General features: G+C 43.6%; 2 protein-coding genes across 14 annotated transcripts in view; one reads left to right on the top strand and one right to left on the bottom strand.

The window, feature by feature from the left end:
- The window catches only part of LOC143371577 (rho guanine nucleotide exchange factor 10), a 77,391-nt gene that overhangs the window by 37,874 nt on the left and 22,863 nt on the right, over nt 1-16,654 (bottom strand). The window contains exon 1 of one of the 7 annotated variants that reach the window (XM_076816926.1): nt 2,056-2,234. The exons of the other annotated variants lie outside the window; for them this stretch is intronic. Coding sequence (XP_076673041.1) covers nt 2,056-2,092 — 37 coding nt within the window. The 5' untranslated portion in view covers nt 2,093-2,234. Of the gene's footprint in view, nt 1-2,055; nt 2,235-16,654 lie in introns of those variants that run through there. 7 annotated transcript variants of the gene reach the window in all.
- LOC143371808 (uncharacterized) lies at nt 2,992-16,383 on the top strand. Of its 7 annotated transcripts, none has more exons than XM_076817441.1 (5): nt 2,992-3,088; nt 6,353-6,446; nt 12,829-12,931; nt 14,798-15,114; nt 15,851-16,383. In XM_076817441.1, the coding sequence occupies exons 1-5, from the start codon at nt 3,007-3,009 to the stop codon at nt 16,227-16,229; spliced, it is 975 nt and encodes a 324-aa protein (XP_076673556.1). In that variant the 5' UTR covers nt 2,992-3,006; the 3' UTR covers nt 16,230-16,383. The 7 variants fall into 7 exon arrangements, with proteins under 7 accessions (XP_076673556.1, XP_076673564.1, XP_076673581.1 ...); XM_076817449.1 differs by lacking the exon at nt 2,992-3,088 and adding an exon at nt 4,414-4,570; XM_076817457.1 differs by lacking the exon at nt 2,992-3,088 and adding an exon at nt 4,626-5,189.

Below are 16,654 nucleotides of genomic sequence, written 5' to 3'. Positions count from 1 at the left end.
AAGTCATTCCCTATGCAAATTATCTTTGTAAAAAGAAGTGAGATCCCCACAAAAAAACTTCAAAAAAGTAAAAAAATTACGCCAAGTACATGAAATCAAATAAGTCACAAAATAATAAAAGATAATAATAATTAGAATATAAAAAAAAAGATGTGAAATCAAAATGAGCTGCAGTACATAAATTTATCTTCTATTCTTTAGTGATTTATTTGATTTCATGTACTTGGCGTAATTTTTTTACTGTTTTGAAGTTTTTTTTATGGGGATACGATTATCTGCTCGCGCGAAAAGCGAGGCTCCGCTTACGTAATAAATCTTGTCTCGAAGCGGTGACGACGGGATTTAACGTCCACCGCGAGTAACTGACGAAATACGCGGCCGTAGGGGGGTCACGTGGTGACGCATTGACGAATAAGACAAGGAACGCACAAAAAAAAAAAAAGGAAGGCACGACGTATCGTTCCTGTCCTATGTATATTCAATCGGACGTGGCCAGTGTACAATTATCCGGCGTCGTTTCGAGCGGTACAAATTAGCAGCCATTTGTTCCCTTTCACTATCTCGACCGGTTCATCTGCGTGCCACAATAAGCGGGCCCCGACTACAACGGGCGGATTTTTCATAACCAGTGAAATACCGGCGTCGGTATGACATTTCAATCAGCACTTTTACGAGAGAAAGCACGCCCACGCGCGAATAACAGGTCCTGGTGATCTAGTAGACCGCTCGATACCGCGAGCGCGCGGTTTTATAAGGCCATACATCCACTCGGCATAAATTACCATATTAACTAACCGCGAGGAGGTGTCCCAAATGGGTTAAGTGTCCCGACGTCTCGATTTGAGACGAATCCTAATGTTACAGGCCGATGTTTCACAGGTGTACCGCGGCGCACGGTCGGACCGTGCGAGGCGTGTCGATTACGACGCTGCGCACCTCGATCCAGTGGTAAAAACATAGGGTTAATCTTTCGGTGGCAACATACGAGCGCGCACGATATATACCATTGTTCCGGGAAATAATGGTCTGCCTGAGGTCGGTAGTCACCGGATTCACGACGTAAGCCCATAGAAAGGAAATAAAATTGCGAAATCCATATTCCCCAGGGGTTTACGCGTCCACGAAACTACGCGTTACTCGTATTTCACGGGGAACACGATTTTTCTATGAATCGTTGGATTCAGAGCTTTCGATACACGAAGTCAAGTATTAATCAAAGTCTGCTGGTTTGGACGCAGTGACGTCGAGTCACGAAGTTATAGGTTATCAGTAACTGTATGATTAATGCTTTCGAAAGAATTACAAAACCGAACTACGTTCTTGGTTAGAGTGCTCCGCCGCACGTCGTATTCCACGTGCGGAAACCGTTGGCCATAGATCCTTAAACATATCCACTGAACGCCCATGGGCGTTCACCGCGCACGCTCCGCTGGCCGAGCGAGCGTCAAGTAGGCACCTAAAGGGCTGACGAAGACGTAACGACGAAATACACCGCGACGGAGTGATTCGCGGGAGGATCTATGGGTAGGTAAGGAAGAGACATATGGACGGAGGCAGCAAGAACGCGGAACGGGCACTGTCCTGAAGCTGACGCCGCGCGACGCGGGGCGGCTCGTCGTTTCCACGCAACCGTGCTGATGCCAATTACCGGGAACAATGATCGGCAATGTCGCAACCGAATCAGATGCACCGACTCACGTTTCCATCCCGAACGCCGCTCCGCGGCCAGAGACCCGTTCCCCGAATGATTTACCGCGACGCTATCAGCTCCGATCGTTACGTCAACCATCTTACAAAACAGACGAAAAGAAATGTGCCTCGAGTCTCCGAAGGGGCACGAAACTGTACGGCAATAAGGTTAAATCGTCGACGGTCTAAATTGTCGCCGGTGACAGAGGGGTGAACGTTCTGTTTCTGGTTGAACGCCGTCACCGGGCGTGCACGCGACGCGAGATCGCGCTGAGAGGAGCACGCGCGGCGGACAGGGGGTACTGTGCGCGGCGAGGTCAGCGAGGAGGATTGACAAGGGAAACGCGCGAACGGCGGAGGACTTACATTTGATCAGGATGACACCGTTGTGGAGCTCGTCCATCTCGCGGTGGCGAGCGATCCTCCTCGCGTTCCGTACTCCAGGTTAAGCCAGCACGATTATTATCGAGCACCGGGACGACGGACGGTCCGCGTCTTCCTTCTCTGTCGCCTCCGCGCAACGTGCTCGCGCTACCGAGCCTGCAGAGGCCCTGAACATACGCTCGCGCGCTCACTTGCACGGGGAACGCGACACTTGGTCCAGCAGGGACGATCGAGGTGGATCGAGGCGGATCACGGCGCACACGTGCTCGCGCGGCGGCCGGCCGCGGGCATAATTAATATCGCGGCGTGCACCGATAAGAATGCGTCCGGTTCGACAAAGAAACGCCACCGAAACCGAGTAAACATGGCCGTGCGCGCGCGCCTCTCTGGCTCTCCGTGGCCCGCGGAGTCGTCACGCACTGAGGGAGGTTGCATGGAAACGAAGGGCATGGAGGAGAGGACGCGGCGAGAGCGAGAGAGAAGGAGAGACCGAGGCTGGGGCCGACGACTGAACAGAGACGCAGGTCGGAGAGAATGGAACAGAGGGTGCTGCAAGCTGCGAACGAGAGAGAAAGTTGGAGGGACCGAAGGAGTGGACGGTGGGAAAGAGAGGAATCGACGAGGATGAAAGCGGCGGGACAGGGACGCGGGATGAAAGAGTAGGCCGTTCTCTGCGCGCTGAAACGGAAGGAGCGAGAGGGAAAAAGGAAAAGAGAAGGGGCGATAGTTGCATTGAAAGGGAAACAGAGACCGCCTGGTCGTTTTATCGTAGTTCGCCGATACTGCCGCCGCGCGGCGCCACCTCGAACGCTGGCCACGATCGTGAGGGCTTATGCTGGACGGGCCTGGTAAAACACGATCTTCTGACCTGGGGCATTGTTGGACGGCAAAACCGTGCGGCAGCTGGACTCTGGGGGCTTTTGTTGGCTATGTATGCGCAGGTTTTATGCAGTTGGAATGCGGAAAATTCTCAGAAAACTGCGAACCGCAGGTGGGAACGAAAATCATGCTGTTGGTTCTGTGATGAAAATTTGAAAACTACATTATTCGTTTTCAGCTTGTAGATGTCTGCTATTTTAATTTAACGCGAGATGTCTATGTATTATTACGTGTTTGCATCGATGGATCTTTAATACTAGGCAAACATGCTGACGTTATGAGATCCATAGATCGCAGTCAGAGATATTTTCGCGAGACTAAACACGTCAATCTGCTGTCAAATATTTAGCGCCCGTTCGTCTTGCGCATGCGTCCAGCAGCTAAGCTGCGTAACGAGCACTAAGCAGTTGCTCGAAAATGACACAAAGGGGAAATCGAAATTTTTAATTGTATAAATAAGTTTGTAATTAATAATATTCCTTATTCAACGAATAAAGCGTATGACATTACGCATAATTCCAGCGAAATTCGATCCCCTTAAATATACCCAGGGCTTTCGGTTAAATTAGCGTCAAAGGACAAACGTTGCAAAAATATGCGTCTTTGCACTCGAACGTGAGCAATGCGTTGACACGCAAGGGGTGCTTATACAGGTGTAATACGATGCGTTTCGGAAGTCCACGCATTTACTGCGCGCGCGAAACGCGTTTGCATAAAACACTGGACTCGATATAAGTGCTGCCTACAGCTGTTCCACAAAAACGATAATTCCACGGCCTCGAGCTCTTACCCAAGCATTTCTAGAATCGTAACGACGCGGATATCTCCGGCAGTCGTTCATACCACATTAGGAAACGATCACGCTGAGCCATCTAGCAGGAATAAATGTTTTACCCAACGCCAGGCTATATCGCTCGAACGGCAGTGCCAAAGGGGCAGATAGCCAATGCTAGACGTTAATTGTATTTATGGAAACTTTTTTGAACTTCGATCTTGGCAGTGCTGCATTCGATGGCCACAGACCGTTCCACCATACTCCAACCGTCGATTAACTCGCATTAAAAATTCGAATGGAAAGTACGGAGAAAACAGGAGGAAAGGAATATATCTCGCGAGGTACACGACGTGCGCGAAGCTGCGCATTTTTGTCAACGATCGATCACAGGGATCAATAGCGCCCGGCTGGAGTCCTGTCGCGTCGATAACGCAGTGAATCAAGAGAGGGACGGAACAGCTGGCCGAGCAAAGAGGAGGAAAAAGAGCTGTTGTGTAGCTTTAATGGGAGATGGCGACGCGGTTTGTTTTCCTTTCTTGGTTGGCGCTCGCCCAAAGAACGGCCGGTTATACGCCTCGTCCGCGGACAATCTCGCGTATATACCGTCTAAGTATCGTGTCCCCACCAAATCTATGTTTGCAGCTTCCACCGCGGCGTTAGCAGGCCGTGCCCCTCCGCGTGCTCCCCTCTAGCTCGCGGTGAGGACTGAAACCAGGTCTAGATTTTAGTACGCATCAGAATCTCGACTATGAGAAGCCTTCGCACGGCCGATCGTCTCGTCCACGGTAGATTCGTATCGAGCGGTCATCATGACGCAGGCTTCTCAACCGACCAAATTTCGATGTGAGTTGTTGCCGTTCGAGCCGCGAGGACACCTATGCATCTGCGGTGCCACGGCGGATACACGTGTACGATTTTTCCCGAGTGTACCGAGTGTCCTCTCGCCGTACCGAGCTGTCGTGTTTACGGCCGACGATCGTGCAACGCGCAACAGCTACGGGGGGGAAACGTTCCGCTTAACCGTGCCCGTGGTTTTCCCTTCGCTCGCCCGTTTTAATCGTCCCGCGTACGCATACGTCAGTCATGGTTATCCATTTTTGCTACGTAGATCCAAAGCGTGATACGCAAGTGCGAGTCGCGGTCGCGTTCCTCCTTGCGTCATCGTTCGTTGTAATGCTCGCTTTGTGCCGGTCTGAACTTTGCCACCTTCCTCCGCTCGATTCGGACCATTGTCTCGCCTCCTTTCAAACAAGTTTTCAATGGACACGTACCGAGTCATCGCGATCCTTTCCTTCCCTTAACGTGCTTATAATCCACGCTTCGAGTTCATCCCTTTAACACTTGTCCCTGCTAGGGTGTCGCGTTAAACGCATACCAACGTGCGTAGTACTGAAGGCTTGGTATACTTTACACGCGCAACGAACGCCTATGGGCGTTTTCAGCACGCGTTGGATTCGCTCAAGTAAACACGTTAAGTGCAGGAGCGTCCGGAGACTTTTCCGGGAGGGGGGGCACCTTTGGGATGATCGTAAAGAAAAATATACCCTTCTTGCTTTCTTTTACCTATTTTATAGTGCTAATTTAATTAAATATTTAAAACCGAAATTTAAAATATTCCCTTTTTTAGTATAAACTTAATAAAGATCAGATTTGAAAAATAAGGTTTTTTTTTTGAAAAGGGTAAAACTGACACCTTTTGCCCCTCCACCCTGCGGACGCCCAAGTGTTTATTATATTGAAATCATTGCATACTAAATGGCTCATAGTTCTTGCTTCTACTTTATTCATTGTGGAATATTGCTTATTTAAGGCACTTTTAGTAACCGTCACTCGAGGTCACGCGGGATTCTTGAATATATTGATACGCTGTACTGAATGAAGTAATTTGATTCCATCACGCGGTGTTATTGTACATGTACTGGACGTGACCTTGCAAGTAACGTGCGTCCCATGATACCCTGCAGTTTAATGTATACTTAAAATAATAAAATGAAGAGGATTGTGTTATTACAAACGTTTCTTTTAATCAAATTACAAAGTTCAGTTAACGTTTCGTTGAAGGCTACTCTGAAACCAGCCCTGTCATACATATCTGACGTGGGAGTGAAATTATAATTCAATTTTCATAAAATCTCTCCTTTTTTTTTAATCATTATTCCCCCTCTCAATTTCCTATACAAATCATTCTGAGAGCCTCCTAGCTGCGTTTAATTAAAAAGCTGGAGAATCGATCCAAGTGGCAACAGGATTAGCCACGGCCATAGTGTTCCGTTCGCGTGCCCAACCGGAATCGTAACTCCCGTTTTTACCACCGTCGGACTGTGTCGATGCACACGAGCGATTCAAAGAAACGCACACTGGAATGCGCGTGGACGTGTGTGCGCGTGCGCCCCGGCTCTCCTCCACGTGTTCCCGCGGTATTAAATTGCGCACCGTCCAATTGTTATCCCCGTCTGCCTCTTTTCACCGCGGCGACTGGTCTCGGCGACATTCCACCGGCGATATAATAAGCGTCTAATAGGGGAATCGTTAGCACACGGGTACACAATTAATCGCTGGTCACGCGGATAGCCGCGCATGGTGTCTAACCCTACCCCCTGAACCTTCTCTAACGAATGCCCACAGGGACCGAGAATCTTACCTGCCGGTTCATTCAGCTACGAAAGGAAAATGGAAAGCTCTTCACCGGCCGCAAATATTCCGCCCAAGCAGGATGGGAGTAAGTATACACGGTGTGCGTTAAGCATGGGCGGCCAATAGGGCGGAGCGGAAAATTTAAATTGGAATTTTCAGTTCGTTTGGGTGCGGGATAATTGTCTTTTGATTAACCAAACACAACTGTAAATTTTTTTTTGAATAATATTCATGTCCGCAGGTTCCTTTTTCTCTTAAAACTGATTATATAATCATACTATAGAGGCGAAAATTTAAATTTGAATTTTCAGTTGGCCTGGGGGCGGGATAGTTGTCTTTTGATTAACCAAACACAACTGTAACCAAAAAAAAGTGGAAAAATATTCATGTCTGCAGGTTCCTTTTTCTCTTAAAAATGAATATATAATCATATTATATACGTGAAAATTGAAATTTTAATTTTCAGTTGGCCTGGGGGCGGGATAGTTGTCTTTTAATTAACCAAACACAACTGTAAAAAAAATTGGAAAAATATTCATGTCTGCAGGTTCCTTTTTCTCTTAAAAATGAATATATAATCATACTATATAGGTGAAAATTGAAATTTGAATTTTCAGTTGGCCTGGGGGCGGGATAGTTGTCTTTTGATTAACCAAACACAACTGTAAATTTTTTTTTTAATAATATTCATGTCTGCAGGTTCCTTTTTCTCCTAAAAATGATCATATAATCATATAATAATATAATCATTTTTAGGAGAAAAAAAAACCTGCAGACATGAATATTTTTCCAAATCTTAATAATATTCATGTCTGCAGGTTCCTTTTCTCCTAAAAATGATCATATAATCATATTCATGTCTGCAGGTTCCTATTTCTCCTAAAAATGATCATATAATCATATAATCATTTTTAGGAGAAACAGGTACCTTAAGACATGAATATTTTCCAAAATTTTTTTACAGTTGTGTTTGATTAATCAAAAGACAACTATCCCGCACCCAGGCCAACTGAAAATTCAAACTTAAATTTTCGCCTATATAGTATCGCTCCGCCCTAATGGCCAATCTGTCATTCAAACAACCGCTCGCCCTCTGCGCTTCCCCCCTCCTCGAACGGCTGGGTACAGATTTGTCTCGTAAGAAGGCGCCGGGACTGAACCGTTTTTCCAGTTTTTCTTTATTGTTTTATCGCGTGCAATGAGCAAGACAGATTGACAGGGGAAGACCCTCAAGCCAGAAATTAAAAAAATAACACTTTTGAAACTTTGGGGATATGTAAAGAATATATAGGGTATGTATTACGCATTTTTTTTTGCTCGGGGGTGAAATTAACCACCGATTTTTTTTCCATTTTGCGTTATAACTTGCGAACTGTAAGAGATAGAAAAAAAGTTTTCAGACTAAAGTTACTCCTTTTAATTAGGACTATCATTTGGTGACTTACAGTGCTTATAGTTCGCGAGTTATAATACAGAATCGGAATTTCACCCCTTTAGAGTGAATTTGGGCAGCAAAAAGAAATTACGTGATACATATCCCCAAAGTTTCATATTTTTTTAATTTCTGGGGTCGCGGTCTTCCCTTTGAGTAGCTCCCTCGCTCATTCGCCGCGGCGACAGCAGAGGAAGTGGAGGGGATAGCGATCACCTTATTTCAAGCCAGAAACCCAGCCTTTCTTTCAAAACACTACTGTACTTGGGACATGAATTTCGAGTAACCTTGGACCACATAAACAATATTTCAAGGACTTTGAATGAGTTTCTTCGTTTCCTCAGTTGGAGAAAGTCATTATGGAGAAACACTTGCTGCTTCGAAATATTGTTATAAACCGCGAGATCCTTTGCTATGAATGTAACACCTTACGCCCCAGCATATATCAATTGGGCCAAGTTATGCGGAAAGCTACCAACCCTCAATCATCTGAAATTGAGTAAACTTAGTTTGAATATTTTAATTGTTAAAGAAAAGTAGCTTTATTTCCATTCGTTATATTTTATTTCTTGCTATTGTTTTACAATGATTTTTAATGGATTATTTAATGGCGAGGAGTAGTCTAATTTGTATCATTTTAACTGTTCTGTAGCTTCTGTTTTTTACGCCTAAAATGAAACTATGGCGTAGTTTAAAAAAAGGTTCTATCGATTAGTAATTTTTTGCAAAATAAATATCACAAAATGATGGGATCCGTACAATGTACTATGTGTTTTCCTACTGTTCCGCCTTTTACTTTAACTCCCTACCATATGAAATTCGCTCTGTAACCTCTATCGCATCCTTCAAGCATGCAGTGCCACTATTTTTGCTAATCAGCATTAACAATTAATTATTAACTTTTACTTTTGTCTTTTTCCAACTACACGCATATGATGTTAGTTCTTACTTTTGATTCTGTTATTTGGCCGTCTACGTTTCCTTTCGTGTACTCTATTGTATTAGTTTTAGCTTTAAGTAGCTTTAAATGGTAAGTTTAATAACAGCTGACAGCTGCACCTCGCCTTTTGCACTCCTCTAGTGTTATACGTGCTATTCAAATCTAACTATTCTTTGTCTCTTTCTCGCTTATTTATATGTTATCTATTGCAAAGTCTACTGTGCAATAAAAAATTAATATTATACGTTTAATTAATTTTTTGCCATTTGAGGGTTGGTAGGTTTCTGCATAACCTGGCCCAATTGAAGTGACTAGTATATTACTCTTCACTCCACCGCCATTTCCTTTCTTTCTGAATATACAGACTCCCCTCAGAGGGTAGAAAGCAGAATTCACAGACATTTCGATCGTGCAAAAGGAAAATGAAGAGAAAATTCCCGAAACCCTATTTCCACCGTGTAAATGCGAAGATATCGGTAGAAAGGTCCGTCGAATCTGCGGAGCCACATCGAAGCACGCCACGGGCGTTCTTTGTGCGCTGAAACGCGATCGCAGGTATCGTTTCACGTCCCGTCGCGTTTTACTTCCTTATCGGGATCTAGCGAGCCGTAGGAAAGCTGAACGACTCGCCGCGGGAGAGTTGCGCCAGCGCGTGAAACCGAAAAAGAGACTATGCCAAAGGACCTGCCGTCGACTAAAATAGCGCGTAACACCGAAATATCGGGACGCGGGCAGCGGACCACTATTATTAACAGCCGCGGCGAAAACTGTGAGAAAAACTGGGCGCGTTCGACCTGTCGGTTGTTTCCAATCCTTGGATTACACACCATCATCGCCTCTCCGCTGCGAAGCCCTCCTCGTGCTCCTGAAACGCGTCCTGGTCAATGAACTGCCGACGTAAACATTTTGCTGCGCGACCAGAAAAGTGCTCGGAGAAAGAAATTTGCGGCTCGAGCAGTCTCATTTCTGTTGGGCGACATGTGCGCCAGTTTCAGTCATAGTAATGTTCTATTTATTCTAATTACTGTTGAGAAATGTAGCCAGCTGAATAGTATATAGATAAAGGTCACTATAGTCAGGGCAAAGTCAACTGGCCACTCAAGAACAGTGGTTGCCAACCTGTGGGGCGCCACCCCCAAAGGGTTCATAAATGAAGAAATGGAAAAGCTGGTTACCCAGATGCAAGCACAACCATCGCACTAAATAAGATAATTAAATATATTAAATATCTTTAAAGGGGCAGACCACTAAAAAATCGGGAAAATCGATTTTTTCTTTTTCACGATCTCTGAAAGACGCACGTTTCAAGAATGCTCTCTCGAAATTTGATGAAGAAATTCGCAAAATTGAAGGAGATACAGTATTTTCCGTGAAGCGGTGTCAAGCGCGCGACTGCGCCGCGCGGAACTTTGAACGCGTTTTTCTCGGAATGACATTTTTCAACCGCGTTGACAGTCTACAGAGAAAGCTGTACGTCCAATTGACGGGAGCAAGGGCATTTATTGTATGAAAAACCAACCACTTGCTATTACGTGACGATCAGGTTTTTTCAATTAACAACCTGCTTTTATTTTTATCAACATTTCTTCGATTTTGCATACTGAAAATATGATTTTTTCAGTGGCCCGCCATTTTGTAATTTTTTGCGATTTTGACTTTTTTTTATCGTCACGTAATAGACGTAGGTTTCTAGTTTCTAAATATTTTTGTCTTTTTTAATTCGGATTAACCATATGGCCTGGGCACTGTCAAAGCGACAAGCACGATTTTACCGCAGCGCACATTTTGATGAAGAGCATACAGGAAACGAATTTATGAATTTGATTGAAAAAAATTTTTTTTTACCCTTCGATATGTACATTATTAACTATACTAATCAATCCATTGATTTACTTGCGTTGTTTGGTTGAAATAAATTCCTGAAAACACCCTTACGTTTCGGACCGTTACAGTGGTTTGCCCCCTTAAGTATATTATATATATATATTACATAGTATATTAAGTATATTATTTGCAAACTTGCCCCCGCCCTCCATATAAGTCAAGAAAAATTTAACGAGATAAAGAAAACACGTTAAAAGTAGGCATTTCAAAATATAATTCAAGTTAATAATATTTAATTTGTGTATTAGATAATTAAATATTATTAACTTAGAATTATATTCTAAAATACCTATTTTTAATGTGTTTTCTTTATCTTATTAATTTTTTTTTATCTTTTAGGGGAGGGGGTGTCGTAGGTTATTTGAATATCATAAGAGGGGGTCGCGACTCAAAGAAGGCTGGGAAGTACTGCTCAAGAAGATTAATCTGTTGCTCTTATTGTATCACGTGGTTATCCCCTCTCTACTGTTCTAATCTCCCTCCACTCAACTACCCCCTCCACGTTACTTGAATCCCCCCACTGTACAATTTATCTTCCCCCACTCCTTTTTCACACCTTCATGCAGTCCACACGCATGTCTACGTATTATCTATGCTCCTCAATCCTCGATGCTGACACAGCGCGAAGGACTGTGTGCGGAATGTAATCCATTAACGAATGATACGAAACCAGATCACGGATCTACTGTTATTATCCACCCGACAATTTGCTTTCCTTCCGCTGGAAAAATTCAAATCTAATTAGACAGACCTGGAACAACCCACTCGTTAGCGCACGTTACGTTCACGTTGATAATTAGTACCCTGCCAATCGCCCGGGGCTACGTCTATGTATCTGATTCATTACACTGTCGTTAGCTAATCGAACCGACAGGTCTCTGTTCACGCTGGCTCGTGCTAAAATATGTAACAGCGCGGCTATTTCACGCGGTCGTAAGACGCAATCAAAGGTACATTCTCGTGTAATCCATTTCAAAATTTAAGATTTTTTTTAAAGAAAACTGTAGCACAGAGTAAAAAGTCTTTTTGGTGTTGATTTATACGTGTTTTAAGATAATAAAAAAAAATCTTGAATAAATAGCTATAACTCAATATATAATTATTCAAGATAGGCTCATCTGAAATCTAAAATCGAAAGAGTTTCTTAAAACATATGAGTATGGTTATCGTATTACCAATCGTTACTGTAGAATAATGAAAATCCCATGATTGGTACATGTTTTTGTAAAAGTGCCCTGAAACTGGTGATTTTTTGCGCTGAATAAAATCAAATTGCGTGGGCCACAACTTATGAAAGTTGCTAATACGATAGCGAGTTCATTTAAGTACGAAAATACCGAGAAAAAAAATTGAAATTCGTCAATTAATTCTTCTGTTTTTATGTAGGGTAAACCAACCAGTGAATGACCGAATTGTTGAATCTATGGATCTTTGAGATTGATACTTGAATATATTTATGTATAACAACAAAACAACTGTTGAAATTGCGTTTAAATTTATTAATTATTAAATATATTTCGTGACATTTCTATAAAAATAATTACTTCTTCCTATCGTAATTAAAAAAAATCTACTACGTTATCAGTGAAAAAAAACTTCAAACCGATTTACCGATATGCAATCCCTAGTTTACACTACCCTGTTTTTTATCACCGTCAGAGTTACAGCTATTTATTAAAGATTCCATCGGACAGAAAATACAATAAAAATATATTTTTATCATCTTAAAACACGTATAAATCAACACCAAAAAGACTTTTTACTCTGTGTTACAGTTTCTTTAAAAAAAATCCCCAATGCTTGTTGGAATTACACGAGATGCCCCCTTAATCTACACGCGTTGGTACCTCTTCCTCGGCGGAAATATTAAGATGACATTCAATTACTCTAACCGCGATACATCACGCGAACGGAAACGGAAACGTCCGGCAATATTGCATGCCCGGCTCGCGAGCACCGTGGCTGTTATTCATCGACCGTTCCTCTGCGCGCGGTTCCGTTATCGGGCTCGAAGCATACGGGAGATAAGAGCAAAACAATGGACCGATTTTGTTCGCAACGGTGAATATAGTGTCCTCCGTGTTCCGTTCTCGGAAGAGGTGCGCTTATAGAGAAGTTGGACAGTGGATCCAGTTTCACGTGCTTCCACGGATATCAAGAAGCTTTTTCGTAGCGCAGGATTTCTTTTCTTACTCCTCTTTGTTTCCCCAGATACATTCTGCAGCAGATGCGAGAAGAGTTCCCCACCATAATGGCTAACGTGCACTACAGGGTGCTGAAGAAGAAATGGTCGAACCTGTTGCAGCAGTACAAAGTGAGGGCGAGACAGATGCCTTTTATTACCACGCGCGATTAACCGAGATAGTCGGCGTTTCATCTGCGCGTCGCTTCGCGAGCCTTCCGTTTGCGCTCCCCCCTTGGAGAGGGATAATAAACGCACTCCCCCAGGGAAGATAAGCGCCAGGTCGAAAGAGGCGGCTGGGAGTCAAAGTCTCGGAGATACAGCGCGAGCGCTTTGCGAATTCCTGCTCTTAGAGCCTTTCTGTGCGATATGAACACTTCTGCTTCACTTCTTTGTGCGCGGTCTTTTTTTTGGCGAATGCTGTTTGTACAGGGGGAAGTCGTTCAAAATAACAGCCAGCTCGCAAGTGTATTTTGGAAGAAGGCCTCTGCGCGACATTTCTTTTTTATTTTTCTAATTGCTAAGTGGTATAATTTCTCAGATTAATTTAGTATTGATCTTTGTAGGAGTTTGCAGATTTTAGTAATACGAAAGTAATTCGATAGTGAATAATATAGTACGCACAGTAATTTAACTAACAAGGGAGGATCCCGAACCCGGAAATTCAAAAAATTCTGAAACTTTGTGAATATGTTGGGAATTTTCTGCTGATTACAAAGCAATTTTTGTTTGCTGCCCAAATTCACTCTAAGAGGGTATATTTGACCCCTGAAAAGCAGGATATTTTACGATTTTCTGTTACAACTCGTGAACTGTAAAATAATTTTTTTACCAAATGGTAGATCTAATTAAAAGAAGTAACTTTTGTCTTGAAACTTGCTTTCTATCTCTTACAGTTTGCGAGTTATAACACGAAATCGGAAAATAACCGAATTTTCAGGGGTTAATTTCACCCCCTTCGAGTAAATTTGAGCGGCAAACAAAAATTGCGTTGTAATCAGGAGGACATTCCCTACATATTCACAAAGTTTCAGAATTTTTTGAATTTTCGGGTTCAGGATCTTTCCTTGTAAGTAGTATAATTTTATTTCTGAGATTATTTTAGTATTGATCTTTGTGGACGTTTGCAAATTTTAGTAACACGAAATTAATTCGATAGTGAATAATACAGTGTACACAGTAATTTAACTAGTGTAATTCCAGAGATAAATTTAGTATTGATCTTTGCAGGGTAGATGTCCCATTTACTGTCAGTGTCCTTATCACTGCCACTATATTTATCTCACTTAAAAAAAAAGGTAACGTATAAAGAATAGACGTATAAAGAATGTACTGTAATAATAAAAAGAACAGTCCCAATTTCATGATAAATTCTTTTTTACACTATTCTTCATACGTTGCGTGTTTATTAAGTAAAGTAAATGAAGTGGCAGTAATAGGGACGCTGGCAATAATTGGCACATTTACCCTAGACGTTTGCAAAAATTTTAGTAATACGAAATTAATTCGATAGTGAATAATACAGTACACACAGTAATTTAACTAGTATAATTTCCGAGATTAATTTAGTATTGATCTTTGCAGAAGTCTGCAAATTTTCGTAACGTGAAATTAATTTGATAGCAACTAATATAGTCCACCCAGTAATTTGTAATAGTAATTTTAAACGCTATAGTACCACAGAGATGTCCAATCACAGTTCAAAGAATTCATTAATGGTGACTTCAAAATCTTCCTGCGACTAAAAAACAAGTGGTTCTCACATAGCATATAATTACTTTAATCGTGAAGCTTAAAGTTCCACGGTCTTTGTGCTACTGATTGGACGTGAAGGAAAAGTTCGAAGCACAAGACGAACGCGTTTCTTCCTGTCGAATGGAAAGGAGGAAGGAGCGCGTGGTCTGAGCAACGAATGTCGTGTGCGGCTGGCCCACGATCGAGCACGGCTCGTCCAGCCGATTCCTGTTACTATGCATCTGCCACAGCGATCTGTTGAAGGAGCTGAGGAACCCGGTCCACGGAGACAGAAGCAAGGCGGACGACGTCTCCTGGCCGTTCTACACCGCGATCGACGAGATCCTGGGGCACGACCGCGCCACCCCCAGCAACGAGGAGTACATCGATCCCCACGAGTTCCTCTGCGTCTCCGTCACGCCGGAAGAGCCCACCTCCTCGGTGGACGCGCTTCCTGCCGGATCTAACCCGGAAATCGAACGTCGAAGGAACGAGCTGCTCGCCGAACAACGGCTGCGGGCGTTCGGCGACGAGTGCTCGATACAAATCGAGAGGGTGCCTTCTTCTCGGGAAGCAACGAGGTGTGTATGTAAAAGGGTGTGACGTTCTGGTAGACGGAAAGTATTTGTAGAAGATCTTGCAGGAAGATGAGCGAAGAAGGAATAGGAAAAGAAGTTCTTTTTAGCTTTTTCGAATGTGAGGTTCCCTTGTTGCTTGGGGCCTTCAAAGTTTAGAGATTAGAAGATTAGGAGAAAATTTCAAAGTATTCATCTGTTGGGGATTAGCATTCAAACTAGATTACGTAAATTATTTAGAGGACTGTAGAGGTTGGTCTACCCAGAGTAGGGTAGTTTGATATCTGCTTTTGGATTTATGCCACAGAGAAGTGGCTGTGATGTGCAACAATATTGCGAAGTCCAGTCCACCTTACACTTTTTAAGAAACATGGGTCTAATTTATTTTCAAATATAAGAAGACAGAAATTCCATTAAGAAATACTACTGACGTCACCCTGATCTTCTAACACAGATCACTTTCCTAGCGTCAATAGAATTCAATCAGTCGACGCCGCCTGTGCGGGCAACGCCCATAGGCGTTCGACCTCTGCGCTCTAGGAATACAACCACGGGCGACCCGCACGCGGCACGCGTCGAACGTTCGAAATCTCCTGATTGAAAGTGTAAAAGTGGCCGATTTCTGCGGAACCGTCTTACGATCCCTCTGGGTACTATTACCATCTAGAATCAGCGAAGCCGCGAGGATAATCGGAGCCGTTCCGTTGGCTTCAGCAGAAATCAGAGCCTCCTCTGTTTTCAGGCAAACAGGCAGAAGCTACGCGAGGAAGAAACGCGACTCCAGGAGCAGTCTGGTGTCGCGGCTACCACGTGCCACGGAGCTGACGATCAGGAAAGCGACGTCGGAGGCGGACTGCTCCAAGGACTTGCCGAGGGTGCGTGGAAACGACCTGGCCGACTCCACCAGGGACAAAGAGCAAGCGTCGCGCGACGACGGCGAGGACGACGGGGCCCCGAGAAAGTCGAGGCGGACGAGGGGGCCGTATCGCGAGGATCACGAGTCACGGACCGATCGGCGTATCGAGCAGATCTTCGAGTACATCAAGCGACGGGACGAGGAGAATAGATCCATCATGATCCGAATAATGCACGCCGTGGAGACCATCGCCACCAAGCTGTGACGCTACCGCGAATCACGGCGGAAAGGGAATCGCGCGACCCTATACCTTTCGCAAGTGACAGAGCAGCTGGTTAATTAATGTACCGCGGATCTGTGAACTAAGTACACACTTTGTAAACGGTTTTCTCCTTTTATTAAAAGACGTTGGTATGGGACTTGTTTTTAACGTTTCTGGAACAATCACCTACGTGTATTGTACATGGTTGCTTAGAACCAGAGCTGGGTATTAACTAAATAAACAATTATTTAAATAAAGGATCGAATAAGAGTTGCTTTAACTTTAGATTATTTGACGAATAAATCTTTCAACTTTCACCTTAACTTTATTCGACGTCGAATTACTTTTTCAATGACGCGCCAGAAAATTGTTCGTTAAAGTTACAGTGAAAGTTAAAGTTGATAAATTTATTCCGCGCTGAAGTTGAG

Source organism: Andrena cerasifolii, chromosome 1 (genome assembly GCF_050908995.1).
Source record: "Andrena cerasifolii isolate SP2316 chromosome 1, iyAndCera1_principal, whole genome shotgun sequence".
Taxonomy (NCBI): Eukaryota; Metazoa; Arthropoda; class Insecta; order Hymenoptera; family Andrenidae; genus Andrena; species Andrena cerasifolii.
The sequence above is the reverse complement of the archived record's forward strand: the minus strand, read 5'-3'. Positions and strand labels throughout refer to the sequence as shown.